At 41.7% G+C, this 13,295-nt stretch overlaps 1 protein-coding gene across 9 annotated transcripts; it reads left to right on the forward strand.

The window, feature by feature from the left end:
- Nucleotides 1–207: 207 nt before the first annotated feature.
- LOC127317928 (uncharacterized) lies at nucleotides 208–13,056 on the forward strand. Of its 9 annotated transcripts, XR_007861548.1 has the most exons (5): nucleotides 208–1,422; nucleotides 7,542–7,647; nucleotides 10,034–10,084; nucleotides 10,203–10,267; nucleotides 10,372–13,056. XR_007861548.1 is itself a non-coding variant. In XM_071821637.1 (3 exons), exons 1-3 carry the CDS (start codon nucleotides 258–260, stop codon nucleotides 7,556–7,558), a joined length of 1,047 nt encoding a protein of 348 aa, XP_071677738.1. In that variant the 5' UTR covers nucleotides 208–257; the 3' UTR covers nucleotides 7,559–13,056. The 9 variants fall into 9 exon arrangements, 2 of the variants coding, with proteins under 2 accessions (XP_071677738.1, XP_051204489.1); XR_007861547.1 differs by having other exon boundaries at nucleotides 7,542–10,084; XR_007861553.1 differs by lacking the exon at nucleotides 10,203–10,267.
- The last annotated feature ends 239 nt before the right edge of the window (nucleotides 13,057–13,295 follow it).

Genomic DNA, 13,295 nt, shown 5'->3' on the forward strand with positions numbered 1-13,295 from the left:
CCGAAGCAAATAGACGTAGTCGGTTAATTTAGTTGTTCATTTTGCGTCGGCCCGCTGGAGATGGGGCTAACTACGGGAATGGAGGGAGTAGTCATGTTGGGCAGAGTTAACGGGCCGGCCCAAAGAAAAAACAGGGTGCGCGGTGGTTGGTAGGTGCCGGTCGGTCGGAATAATAAGATTTGCCTCACTACTTCTCCGTATCTCCATTCCCATTCCCATTTCCAAAAGGAAAGAAAAAAAAAAAATCCCCAGTCCAGATGAGCGACGAGGGCGGCGTGACGGCGGCGGCCCTGGACAACGACGACCTCCTCGGCGAGATCTTGCTCCGGCTTTCCCCGCTCCCCACCTCGCTCCCCCGCGCCTCCGTCGTCTCCAAGCGCTGGGAACTCCTCGCCACCGATCCAGATTTCCGCCGCCGGTTCCTCGCCCACCACCGGAAGCCCCCCATCCTCGGCGTCTTCGAGCAGCGCGGCCGAACACTGGTATTCACCTCCGTTCTCGACCCTCCCGACCGCATCCCCCCCGCGCGCTTTGACCTGCCAGATCCAGGCGGATTAGCGTTTGATTCATGGACTCTGCCCGGGTGCCGCCACGGCTTCGTGCTTATCCTCTTCCAGCGGCTGTCTCTGATCCTTATGTTTGATCCTATATCCGTCGATGTCCGCGCCCTGGCCATTCCGCCGGGTTTCGGGCCCCGCGTGGAGTTTCCGCCTGATTACACAATTTGTGCGTGCACCATCAGCGCAGCTGTGCTGTGCGATGCGGGCAGCGGCCAGGGCCACGTGCACGGAGATTGCCACATGAGCCCGTTCAAGCTGGCTGTGGTAGGCACCTTCAGCGGAGGCCAGCATCCAGCAGTCGCCCGTCTCTACTCCTCAAAGACTGGCATATGGAGAAAAGCTGTCTGGACGCCGGGACCATGTGCTGGTACAGTTAGCCGTCTCCCCTCCACCCTCATCGGCAATGCTCTGTACTGGTGGCTAGATGAGTCTGAAGATGAAATACTCAAGTTCGATATGGGTAAGCGGAGATTAACTGTGGTCAAGAGGCCTAATTTTACAGGCATTCCCAGCAGCTGCATCCGGATCATCAGGGCCGAGGGTGGTGGTGTAGGCATGGCTGTACTGTCGTACCCCAGCTTCCAAATGTGGGGCCGCACGGTCAGCAATGAGGGTGTTGCCACTTGGATGCTGCAGAAGACCGTCAACATGCATGATATCATTGGTCTGCCGTCTGGGTTGGAGACAAGCAATGAAGTTATAGTGGGGTATTCTGAGGATGCTGATGTGGTCTTCATTTCGGTGTCCAGCAATTCAGAACACTATACCTTTGTTGTACAACTAGAGTCGATGAAGTCCAGGAAGCTCAATCAGAATCTTTTGGAGAATTCATATCATCCGTTCGCGAATTTCTATACCGGAGGTAATTGTTTATTTATCTTTACATCACAGGAGTAGCCTAATTCTAGTTTTTTCGTACATGGTTGCAGCCTTTACTATGCTTTTAACTGTTTGCTAGCATCTTAGTTATCCTATTTCGTCTTCGCTTGATCCATAGAATTAATAGTTATGATGTTTTTTGTGTTTTTAATAAATATTTTCAATGTCAATGGCATCCTCAAGATACTGCAATTCGAGTTACCTAAGTTCAAACCATAGTTAGGCTCTTAAGCACCGTAGAAGGACACTTCTATTTCACGCTGCTCTCTCCTGTCTGTCATAAAACATAGAATCCTAATGGTGTGACCAACTCCTACACGCCGGTATTCTCTCCACCTCTAGCAAATCATCTTAGTCCATTACATAGCACATCACTTTGGAGAGATTGCAGCAATCACCATCTCACTTTACATGACACTGTTTGGTTGCACTGAATTAGACTTGGAATTGACAATTTAGAATCCGGATACTAAATTCTGCTGTTTGGTTAGTCATAGAATTTATACCGGGAAACAACCTCAATTCTAAGTCCACCCCGCCGCGCGTGTCCGCCCACGCTAGGGAGCACAGAGCTCGGGACGAATCGTGCGAACTGTTTCGTTCCCAAAAATAGTTCGTCATTCCCCACCTCCAAGCCTCATCTCCCCCCCCCCCCCCCCCCCCCTATTCCCCTATTCACAAAAACCATCTTTTGATTTCAACATCAAATACCATGTACATCCAAACAATAGAATTTGAATTAGAAGCCATTTCCTTTCCATCTTGGATTTGGAATTTTCTATCCAATTCAACTCCAGACTCAATCTAGTGCGTCCAAACACAGCGAACAGTAATTATGCGGTGGGATTTCCAGTCTTCGCCTTGAAGTTTTTAAAATATGTGCAACTTTCCATAATAATTTTGCAATATTCCAAAGCCTAATTTTGCAAGATTAAAATCCCCATAGAGGATATATTTTCCTCTTGTTTCTTTACTCTAAGCATAGATAAAATAACTGCTCAAAAGTTCACAGGTATACAAAAGCATGTTGTCACAAAATAATAAGGTAACAAGACAACAGATACATATAGGGAGGTTCTGTATCAAAATGAAGTGTACAATATAATTAAACAAAATGTTTTCTCACACTTTCTATCCACCTCACTACCACCACACAACAATGAGTCATCTTAATCCCTCCCTATCTGCTCATCATCTTTGTGATCAGATCGGTTAAAGCTGTATTGATCGAGCCTCATGTGCACATCATTCACTACTCATAGCACAAACTTCCCTGAAATATAGTAGTGTGACTTTGAGGGCTACCAGCAAAGTCAGGTCCAGGTCAAACCGAAGACATACCTGCGAGAGCATAATCGATTAAACATGGGACATATCTTCCTTGGTCATCCAGAAAAAATCCTGATGAAAGTCACATAAACTTCATGCTAAGTGTAAAAAACTGTTTGCATCGAGCATTCATGTTGTCCAGATTTAGTATCCACTGGTGTTCGCAAGAGAACATGATTTTACCTCCAACAAGAAATATTTCTTTTCAACCATAGAATTCTTACAGAGGTAATACATGTAGTCATTCACCCAATTTTTCAAGCCACCAAAATAACTGGACATAACTCCCAATATTGAAGGTTCTATGGTAGACATACTCTTAGAAAACCTGTATTGAAAAGCACTAAGTAATGAAAAATATAGTAATGTTTTAAATCAAATGACTCTACAAAACGGTCTGGCATACAGTGTGGCACATTATCCTTAGGCTTTGTTTTCTCAAGCATGGAAGGACCACCAAGAAGTAAGAGAAGGACATGAATAAACATAAAAAAAAAATCTTGCTGCGAAATTTCACCTTTTTCATGAGATAAAGTGTGAGACCCATGTGTATAACATTAAAACAACATAGACTAACTTGGTCAGTAAAACTTGACCGTACTACAAAGAAAACAACTAATGTCATTTCCTCTTATGACCTATGCCATGTACTTTCGATTATATCCTAGACAAGGATGCTATGAAAGGTATTTCCTTGAATACTTGCAGCGCTAAAAGCAGACCAGATACTACTTATTTACTTGAGAAATAACGCATTACACTTGAAAGTACTACAAGTCTATAACAATACAGCAAAATTGTAGCAATGAGCCTCATCTTCATTAAGGATGCGTCAAAGCATTACCATACAGAAGCACCACATTGTCCTGCAAAGGAGACAACCATACAAAATATTTGAGGTACTAAATTAACCTGATATGCAAGAACCCATTGGTATAAGCCAATAAAGAAAACTATGATCTCGGCGTGGCCAGGCTAATGCAGGACTGAGCGGCTTTGCATCACCAAATTGGTCCAAGAAAAGGTATAGGAGAGACAAAGAAAAGGTATAGGAGAGACTTAACCAAACCTTGTTTTTATCCGTGCATTTAACAACAAAATGCCCTAGAAATAATGATCCTACGTCACTACATCTCCATCACTTACTGGTCCCATAATTGTTTCTTCAACATAAACATTCACTTACTTGATAGTATATCATTTTTATTGTTCTTCCTGGCCCCTAAGTCGGAATTAGCTTCTATATGTCAAAACACCTTAGTCGCACACATGGGGTTATTATAAGCCAATTTCTACTCAGTCCTATTTCTACTAATACCCCATATAAAATTTAGTGCTGCGTGTTTACATTTTTGCCTGTAACCCTGTCGTCACGGCCAGTAGGATCACTGTCATTCTTTGGTAGTAGACGTTTAGAAACTCTGACCTGCAAAACTGCACTATTCTTTAGCCTAGATGCAGTAGAACCACACTATATGTTATTTTCTAGTCAAACTAAATGAATGCAAGCCCACCTGGAAACAATCTCTAAAAATTATATGCAGGTGAGCAAATGTAAGATTGCCCCCCATAGTGATTTGTACGTTATTAAATTTGTACGTTAGGATTTAATGCAGGTGAGCAAATGCAAATTATATGCAAGTGAGCAAATGCAAGATTGTCCCCCGTAGTGATTTGTACGTTATTAAATTTGTACGTTAGGATTTAATGCAGGTGAGCAAATGCATTACTGGCTTCCCCCATAGTGATTTTAGCTGCGAAAATTGTCCTTAATCTCTAGGATGAGAGAAGAAATAACAACGTACCCCATATGACTGCACATTTGACAGACATGTTGCTGTGAGATAAAAACTAAGACAGACAAAGACAATTAAATTTGAGAAAGTACCTGATATTGTAATTCAGTACAAAGCAAGATTATAGTTTCCGATGTTTGTTTGCCTATCTCGGATCAAATTGGAAGAGAACCACCCCAAATCAACAGAATTCATAGGGAACAATTTGTGGGCGTAGAGATGTATGAACAAAGATATCAGTTGCGACCTATATAATACATAAGGCCAAATTGTCACTTAAGTACAATATAATGTCTTCGGTTCACATAATATTCAGAGCATATATGGCATCTCTGCCAAAACAAAATAAATATTTTTAATAGTAAAGTCGTATCGGTAGATAACGTTGTATACTTGTATAATGGTGCCCCTAGCCCAGATCCCTGTAGGACCAAAAGACCATGTACAACACAGTTTTGCATAACTAAAACAAAGCAGGAAAATGCATACCGTGAAGGAGCAAACTACTTTGCTCAATCGAGACCTCTGTCGTTTGTAGAAGTAGAATCTGAGGCTCGCGTGAGTGACAAACCATTGTTCATATAAAATCAATCACATGACGCTGCATGGAAAGGTGAGCTGATCAGGGTGATCAATATCTTGGGTATAAAAGTCCTAATAGTCTTCTAATTTCAGCATCGTATCAAGGTGTGCCAATGTAATCTATAGAAAGCCAATGCAATCCAGCGAGGAAACTTGGTGATGAATCACAACACCAGCGAGGAGGATTATAGATTACCAAAATCGTACCACTGTAAGGTCCATGGATATGGAAAACAACTAATGCGTGCTGATGTAGTAGTACCCATGCAAGGTTCTGCAGATATCAGTAATTGAGCTACAGTTTGATATATTTCAAAGCATATTATAGATAATCAACAATTCAGATTACAAATGATTAATCAGGAGGTAGTTACCTGCCCTGCCACTTCACTTGCACACAAACTAATACAAAATTTCAAATTCCGTCAAGAATTAGTGATGACAAAAACCTTTTCTTTAAAAAGGATAAACTCTGCCAGTGGGAAAGGTTCTGAAAATTAAAAAAATCAAATCAGCTCCAGTAAGTCGATGAAGACAAATCTTGAAATGTAGCATTGCAGTGGATGGAGGCTGACCACTGCAATCCGGTCCCACCAAGTTCAGCTTCCATTCGTACCAAATGTTTATCCATTGTGGAAGACAACATGAACCAATTTAAGAAACTGAAGTACTACTCAAGTACCCATCCCTGTGAAGCTTTTTGTACTTAACTACTCAAGTATCCATCCATCTGAAGCTTTTTGTCAAATACTTAACTTGGGTAAAATGCACTGATTAAAATAAAACAATGGGAAGAAGGAAGGGGCAACCTGGGAGCCGAGGAGGGTGTTTTTCTTCAGCTGACCATCATTGCGGTTCTGACCGTGGGCGGGCTTGATCCGGGTCGTCTAGGAGCCTGAAGAGCTAAGCCGCGACGATTGTGGGGAGTGACCTTCAGATGCACCTCCGCACAAATTCAGCTGCAGCCTGTAGTGCTAGGCAGGTGAGGACAGCGGCGCCAAGCCTCGCTCATCATCCAGATCAGTGGACTACACGTTTTCTCCTCGAAATGTGCAAGGTGGGCAAGGCCAGAAGAAGTGTGCATAGGGAGATTGGAGAGGTTGGAGGGATGCTGCGGTCGCGGTTGCAGGGGTGAGTGGCTGGGGCTATGAAGTGGAATGCCGCGAACGACACACGAGGTGGAGGAGAGCGGCGGCGGCTGCTCCTGGCAGTGGGGCTCCGGTAGGCTAGCGCAATCATCCGGGATCGAGATAGTCTGACGCAGGCAAGATCCGATCCAAGGGTTGGGGCGCGATGGGTAGATTGCATCGTTGCTACCGACAGGCTTTCGGCTATAATCGCTGCGATTAATTAGGCCCACCTCTTGGAGCTGCGATCACGCCAGAGGATGAGAATAATAGTACATAACTGAGAAACAAACTTTTTGGTTCATAAGCCTGAAATTATCTTGGATGTGCTTAATTTCAGGAGATAGACCTATTTGGTGGCAGGGTTGACTTGCAGTGGCATTTATCATGTAAATAGTGTGAGGTGTGACATCATGAGCAGTGGCGGAGCCAGGGCTACAACCCTGTGTAGTCAAACTAAAGTTGTGTAGTCAAATACACCTATTTTACAAATTTTTAATAATTTTTTTGCATGATCGTTGAAGGATTGTGCAAAAAACTGTGTAGTCAATTGACTATACAGCTCATACGTGGCTTCGCCGCTGATCACGAGAGTGTGACATTGCAGGTTTCAATTGCTATTCTGCCAGGTTGAAATTTGTTATCTAAATATTGTTTCGTTAGTCATTTGGCTGCGTGAAAAGACTGAATTTCCCATGTGTTCTTATCCGCTCTCCTCTCCTTTTTGCTCTGGAGTAAGGTTGGCTAGCAAATTTCTCAGAAGAATATGATCATTCCTTTGCAACAATAGCTCAAAAGAAAATTAACTGGCAAGCTGTTGACAGTTCATAATGCATTGGTCTTAGAATTTTGTGTGGATGTGAAGGCCACTTTTTAAGGATAAAAAACAACAACACTGCAAGAATAATATTTCTGCTACTTGCAGTGTTTTAATGTTTTAAACTATTGTTAGCAGCTTCTGAAGGTTCAAATAGTAACTACTAATTAATATTTATGATCATACTTGGGAATCTGGCGATTTGAGAAACACCAGCAAATACTATGTTGTTTGAAAATAATGTGGAATCAATTTGGACCGATCCATACTTCAGCGATGTTAGGGTCGAGAACCTGAATTCCAGGTTGTCAAGCTAATTTTCGTAACCTTGCTGGACTGACCTAACTTCAAAGGTTCAGTCATTAGTTCTGTAACGGTGAAGTTAATTTTCCTTGATCTTTTTGAGCTATGGCTTGTGCAATCGTCACTAATTAGATTTGTTGCGGCGCAGGTACTGATGGAGTGTGAAGTTCTGCTCCAGCCATTGAGTCACCGCAGCAGCAGGATCTATCCCTATATCGGCATACATCTCTTGAGCCACTGACCTGACTTCAAAGGTTCTGCCATTAATTCCGCATGATCTGCGTATTTCTTATAACCTTGTTGATACAGTTGGATGGTTGACTCATAAGTACCCTGCGATTAGCTGTGAGAGATCCTTGTCACTTTGTCAGTTGTCTGTATTTTACCAGTTAACTGTGTCAGTTGTTCTGTCCGTATTATACCTTATGAGTTATGACTAATGTCACAGCAATCCTGATGCTGTGGGACCTGGGTTATGTTTTCTTTTTTGTGTGGAAACATCATGCTTATGTGTGTTACTGGGTGCCGCTTGTAGGAGATGGAACCTCATTTCCTGTGGTATCCATAATGATGAAGTCTACCCCTGGGTGTTGGAGTTCTAGAATGAAATTCTTAAGCCATGTCTTTTACTCTGAACTTTTTCCTCTAGATTTTCCACCCTAGTTTTGATGGTTGAAGGCCAAGGGTGTAAAATTTGGACAGTTTTGAGTTTGGGTGAAACAGGCAGTTATCAAGGAAACAAAAGTAAACTTATCCCTTTAACTGAAGTGTGCATGCTAATGCAATCCCACCAGATGTAGTGCAACTTGAGTGTATTACTTTCTTTAAATGGCGCTAGACTACTCGGGCTGGGAGACCAGTGGTTGGCGACTGTGGGTCGTTTGTTCTGGTAGTCGTTTCATTCTTTCCCGCTGCTGTACACTTGTTTTTATTGAAGCTCATGTACTTTGGTTATTTAGTCGCCAATGGGGTCTCCTTTCTCCTTGGTCCTGTTGGCAATGGCCGTTTGTTTGTTGCTTTGTGTGTTCTGGCACCCGACTTCAGTTTCTCCGCGTCTCCTTTTCCCAGATGCTTTTCGTCCATTGCTCCTGAATTAGCCACGAGGCACAAAGTTGGGTTTTGTAGGTAGGCACAAAGTTGGGTTTTGTAGGTATGCCCTTCGTGCACACACTATCCGATAGATCATATCTGCAGTGTCCAAGTGGTGTGTATATTTTTTTTGGTTAGCTTATTTGCCTTCTCTTTAACGCACAACCCTCTCCTTGTTTGCCATGTGTCTGCATGCTTCGGGTTGGTGAAGAGCCGCTATGGTAGTTTTCACTCCCCACCATATTCTTCTCTAGCTAAGCTGCCTAGTGCCTGACACTAGGCCATATCTACTGTTGGGCCTGCATGGCATCTGGGGTTCTCCTTCCCACAGTAAGAACCTATCAAGCGGGTGGTCAAAGCCGACACCTCATGGTGAATAATAATGCAGCCCCTTCTCCTCCCAACTCTGCGCTTCCTCCTTTCCTTTCTTGTCGTGCCATCTGGCATGCTGTCGAGCTACTGCGTCCGTAATGGCCAACAGCGTGTAACCATCGGTATGAGCCTCTTACGAGTGGCTCGAGGCAACAGCGTCCACATCCACAACGATGGGCGGTGTTGAAACACCGAGCTTTAATCCGTCCAAATATTTTTTTTCCTTTTTTTTCCATCAATATTTTGTTCATAAACTTCACCTATCTATAGTTTGGCTATTAGATTAGCGAGTGGTCAAAGCCCACACCTCATGGTGACTAATAATGCAGCCCCTCTCCTCCCAACTCTGCGCTCCCTCCTTTCCTTTCCTGTTGTGCCATCTGCATGCTGTCGAGCTACTGCGTCCGTATTGGCCGACAGCGTGTAACTATCGTTATGAGCCTCTTACGAGTGGCTCGAAGCAACAGCATCCACATCCACAACGATGGGCGATGTTGAAACACCATGCCCATTAATCCATCCAAATATTTTTCCTGTTTTGTCCATCAATATTTTGTTCATAAAAGTCACCTATCTATAGTTTGGCTATCAGTTTATACCGAAGCAGACTTGCTACTTCAGTTACCGCCACATTTTAGGGAAATATCTTAATATGGCGTCCGACAATGTTCTGTGATCATTATGGTGGCACGTAGGGACCCACGGCGTCGTTAGAAAGTCCGTTACCACCCCTGGTAAAATTGTTTATTTCAATGTATTGTGCTCTACCAGAGGTTCTTTCCTATCCAATTTACGAAAGATGTTTGACTCACTTAGTTGGAAATTCTAAGGGTGTGTTTGGTTTGTGCCCAAGATTGCCCTACCAAAATTTTGGCTAGCCAATATTTTGGTTGACCTATTCGTTGCCCACAAGTTGGCCAATATTGGCTAAAAAAATGAGCTAGAGTTGATAGTGGAGCATCGGCAAGCCAAAAAGTTGCAACTGTCCAAACAAGAACCAATCTTTTGGCCATGACCAAAAAATTGGTAGGGTATGCCTTGGTAGCAATCCAAACACACCCTAAGGCCCCTGTTGTTTGTCAGCTAGCGGCAGGAATAAGAATTGGATACATATTTCTGTTGTGGCATGAGAATAGCTGGATTCACTACATATCATTGTTTGTTTTATGCTTGATGCAGGTGGTCGAATAGTTCAGTTGATCAGTAGATTTTTTCGGCACCAGCCGCCAGGTATACATTTTTGGAATTGCTTCCTTTGTATGTTTTTGCCTGTCATGCTTTGTATAACCATGCATCATATGAAGCTTCACCAATAGTTGATGGGAGAATCATGTGTTGAATTTCATAGGATACCACCTTTTGAATTTGTCTCATGTATGAAGACCAGAGAAAATTTAAAATCAATAATTGAATGTAAGTAAAACGCCCCCAGATTGTTTTGATTTTCATGGACGGCAGCTCCAAATTTTGTGCAATGGCTATCTCAAGGCTACTAAACTTCCATCTGTCATTTTCAGTTTCATCTGGTTTTCTTATCAGCACTTGGTGGTATAAGTTGAACAGAGAACAGGGGTCAGGTAAGCACTACATCAGTCCTCACACTTATTATGACCTTGTTGCAACTTCCTAGAAATGAGTGCTTTGTAATGGTTATTTGACAAATCAAGAAAAAAAAGGAATGTAGGCGACATGAATGGAAACTGTGAAGTGGCACCTTGCTTTCAACAAAAAAGTTCATTTTGTGTTCCCTAGTTTTAGCCTTTTAGGATACATAATTACATACCAGTAAAAACAAAAGAATGGTTATGAGCCAGCTGTAGACGCGTCAAAGAATATCAATAAAAACTAAAGCAATACATTGTCTATACATCAAAGTTTTCCTTGTCAGATATTTTGTGTTTTTTTTTTTACCATAACTTCGGATTTTGGGCAGATGGATAGTTTTGTAATTTTGTTGGAATTCCCTGTTCCATAATATAAGATGTTATTACAACCAATATACGAGCAAATTGGTTGTAATAATATCTTATATTATGGGATGGAGGGAGTACAAAATATTTATGTGCTCCTTGAATTAGATATTCTTATGACGTGAAGTCTTACGCTGTGGTTTCACCGACCAACTAGTTCGTCCTTTTGCTACAGGTAGCTTAATTACACATTTTCTGGAATTGCTGCTTTCAATTTTTGTAGTTTCCTTGATTCAGTAGATTTGTGGTGTGCATTAATACGTTGCGCTTGATCAATCAGTTTTTCTGCTCACAACAATAGTATAGGTCAACATTTATTTATCCATGCATTCGAGGCAAACATTTGTTTGTGTAGACTTGGTTGTTTGTGGTATCCCGTTTACATGGCATCATGTTTGATAAAATTGCAATAACGAAGCATCATGTTAGTCCCTTTATTATTGTTATATACTCGTGCCACAACTTTTTCTAGATACCGATGTAACTACACACTAAAATGCATCTAGATACATCCATATCTAGACAAAGTCGCGACATTTATTTTGGAACGGAGGTAGTAACTGTTACTACATTTTAAGCTTAAATGATATATCCAGTGTACTAGTTTTTATTCTTTCCCCTTTCGTTTTGTATGATTCTATCCCATTTTTGGTGCCTTCCTCCCATCTTTTGCATTTTCAGTTTGCACATGATGTTGGCAAGGTAAATACCCGATCACTTGGGTGCATTACCTTGACCTTTTGCTTTGTTCACACCGCATTACTATTTGCTTATGTTACTTTATTCCGTTTAGAACTGTGCAGTCACAAGCATATCTTTAGTTTAGGTGAATAGCCATTGTAGACTGAATCCCTGGGCTAAGAAAATTTATCCCCTCACTCTAAGGCTGGTTTGTTTCAGCACTATTATTAGTCTCCTGAGGGAACTATCTAGAAAAGCACAAATAAGAATGCACTCGCTAGTGTCCAAGCCCTCTAATATGGTTTTTGAAGATTCAGTTGAGTAAGCTAAGTTTCATTGCAAATATTTCTAATGGTTTAATCTCTAGAATGTTTCCAGAATTCCAGCCAACTTGCTCTAAGGATCCAAAGGATTGTTTCCTGTTCGGTTTAGTAAGCTAAATTCACTATTTCACCATTGTTTGTTGCTTTATCCTCCAAATCAGATTTTTGAAAAGCAATGTTTGAATTATCTTTATATTTGACTAACTGCCCTGCTGATCAAACTATCTGCTTTGGTGAAGAAGTGCGACCTCTATTATTTTCTTTTACTTAAATTGCCATTTTTCTAATTATCTTTTGGCAGAAGCAAGGAATGTCTCTAGGTTTTTCTGATATCCTTTTTTCATGTCGTTTTTTGGGATATAATCAAGTCGGTGTTTGTGATTTTATTCAAACTCTTCTTTGGACTTGCATTGTTGTTGAATCCTTGGTTGCTTGGCATGGCAAGAAGCCGGAATCTGTAACTGACCCATCTGAGATCTTGTGGGTCTATGAAGGTGAGTGTCCGTTGGCAAAACAAGGCACGAGTTTGTCTTATGTCAAACCCTCTAATCAGCTGTTCCGGAATTTCTTGATGAATATATAAATGGATAAAGTTACTCTACTTTCTAATCCCTCATGCTGCTGGTGCAGGCTGGTCATGGCTTGCTGTTACTTCTTGTCAATTCTTGGTGTGCCTATGTCCTGAACTGATAAGTACATTAAAGATTATAGTGCATCTTTTTGTCTTTGTTGTTCAGTTAATTTAACCTTTGTGAACCGAAAACTCTGAAGCCAGAGAGGCAAGCTAAATGGCTCTCCTCAAGATTCCAAAAAGAGTTGAAGCTATCCTTTTTTGACAGGGTTGAAGATGCGTCTCACTGCAGGCTCTGGTAAATGCACTGATGATTAAAGTGGACATGATGGCGAGGGTCCACAAAAGGATCAGTGACTATGGGCGTCCAAAGGAAATGTTGCCTGCTTTTGCCTAGGCGTAAGTGTAATTCCTCTTGGAGTGATGATGAATGAGAAGCTAAAGTCTTGCTTTAGATGAAATACATCAAAAATTTGAACCAAGTAATAGCAAACTATCCGATACAAATGTAGAATTTGTAATACACGTCTTACTTGCAAGACAAATTGTAAGGTAATCTGTATACTGAACATGTTTGTGTGCTTATCTGTAACAGTGGACCAGCTTTTAGTTCTTGCAATGGTAGATGATGCTCTGCATGGTTCAGACTTGTTAGAATGGCATTGTCATTTTGTCACTAAAACAGCAGCAAAAAAAAAAAAAAAATGCACTTAACTTTGATTTGGGACCTGCCTCAACATGTTGAACATCTTGAGCATTCTAAAGATGGAACCTGAACTGCCTGAGTCAGGGTTTACAATCAATCCATGGGTCCAAATTGTTGGGTACATAGGTTTCTACTCCCTTCGTGCACAAAAGGATGTGTCTCAACATTGTCTAATTTCGCATGTATCTAA

Source organism: Lolium perenne, chromosome 1 (assembly GCF_019359855.2).
Source record: "Lolium perenne isolate Kyuss_39 chromosome 1, Kyuss_2.0, whole genome shotgun sequence".
NCBI classification, from domain to species: Eukaryota; Viridiplantae; Streptophyta; class Magnoliopsida; order Poales; family Poaceae; genus Lolium; species Lolium perenne.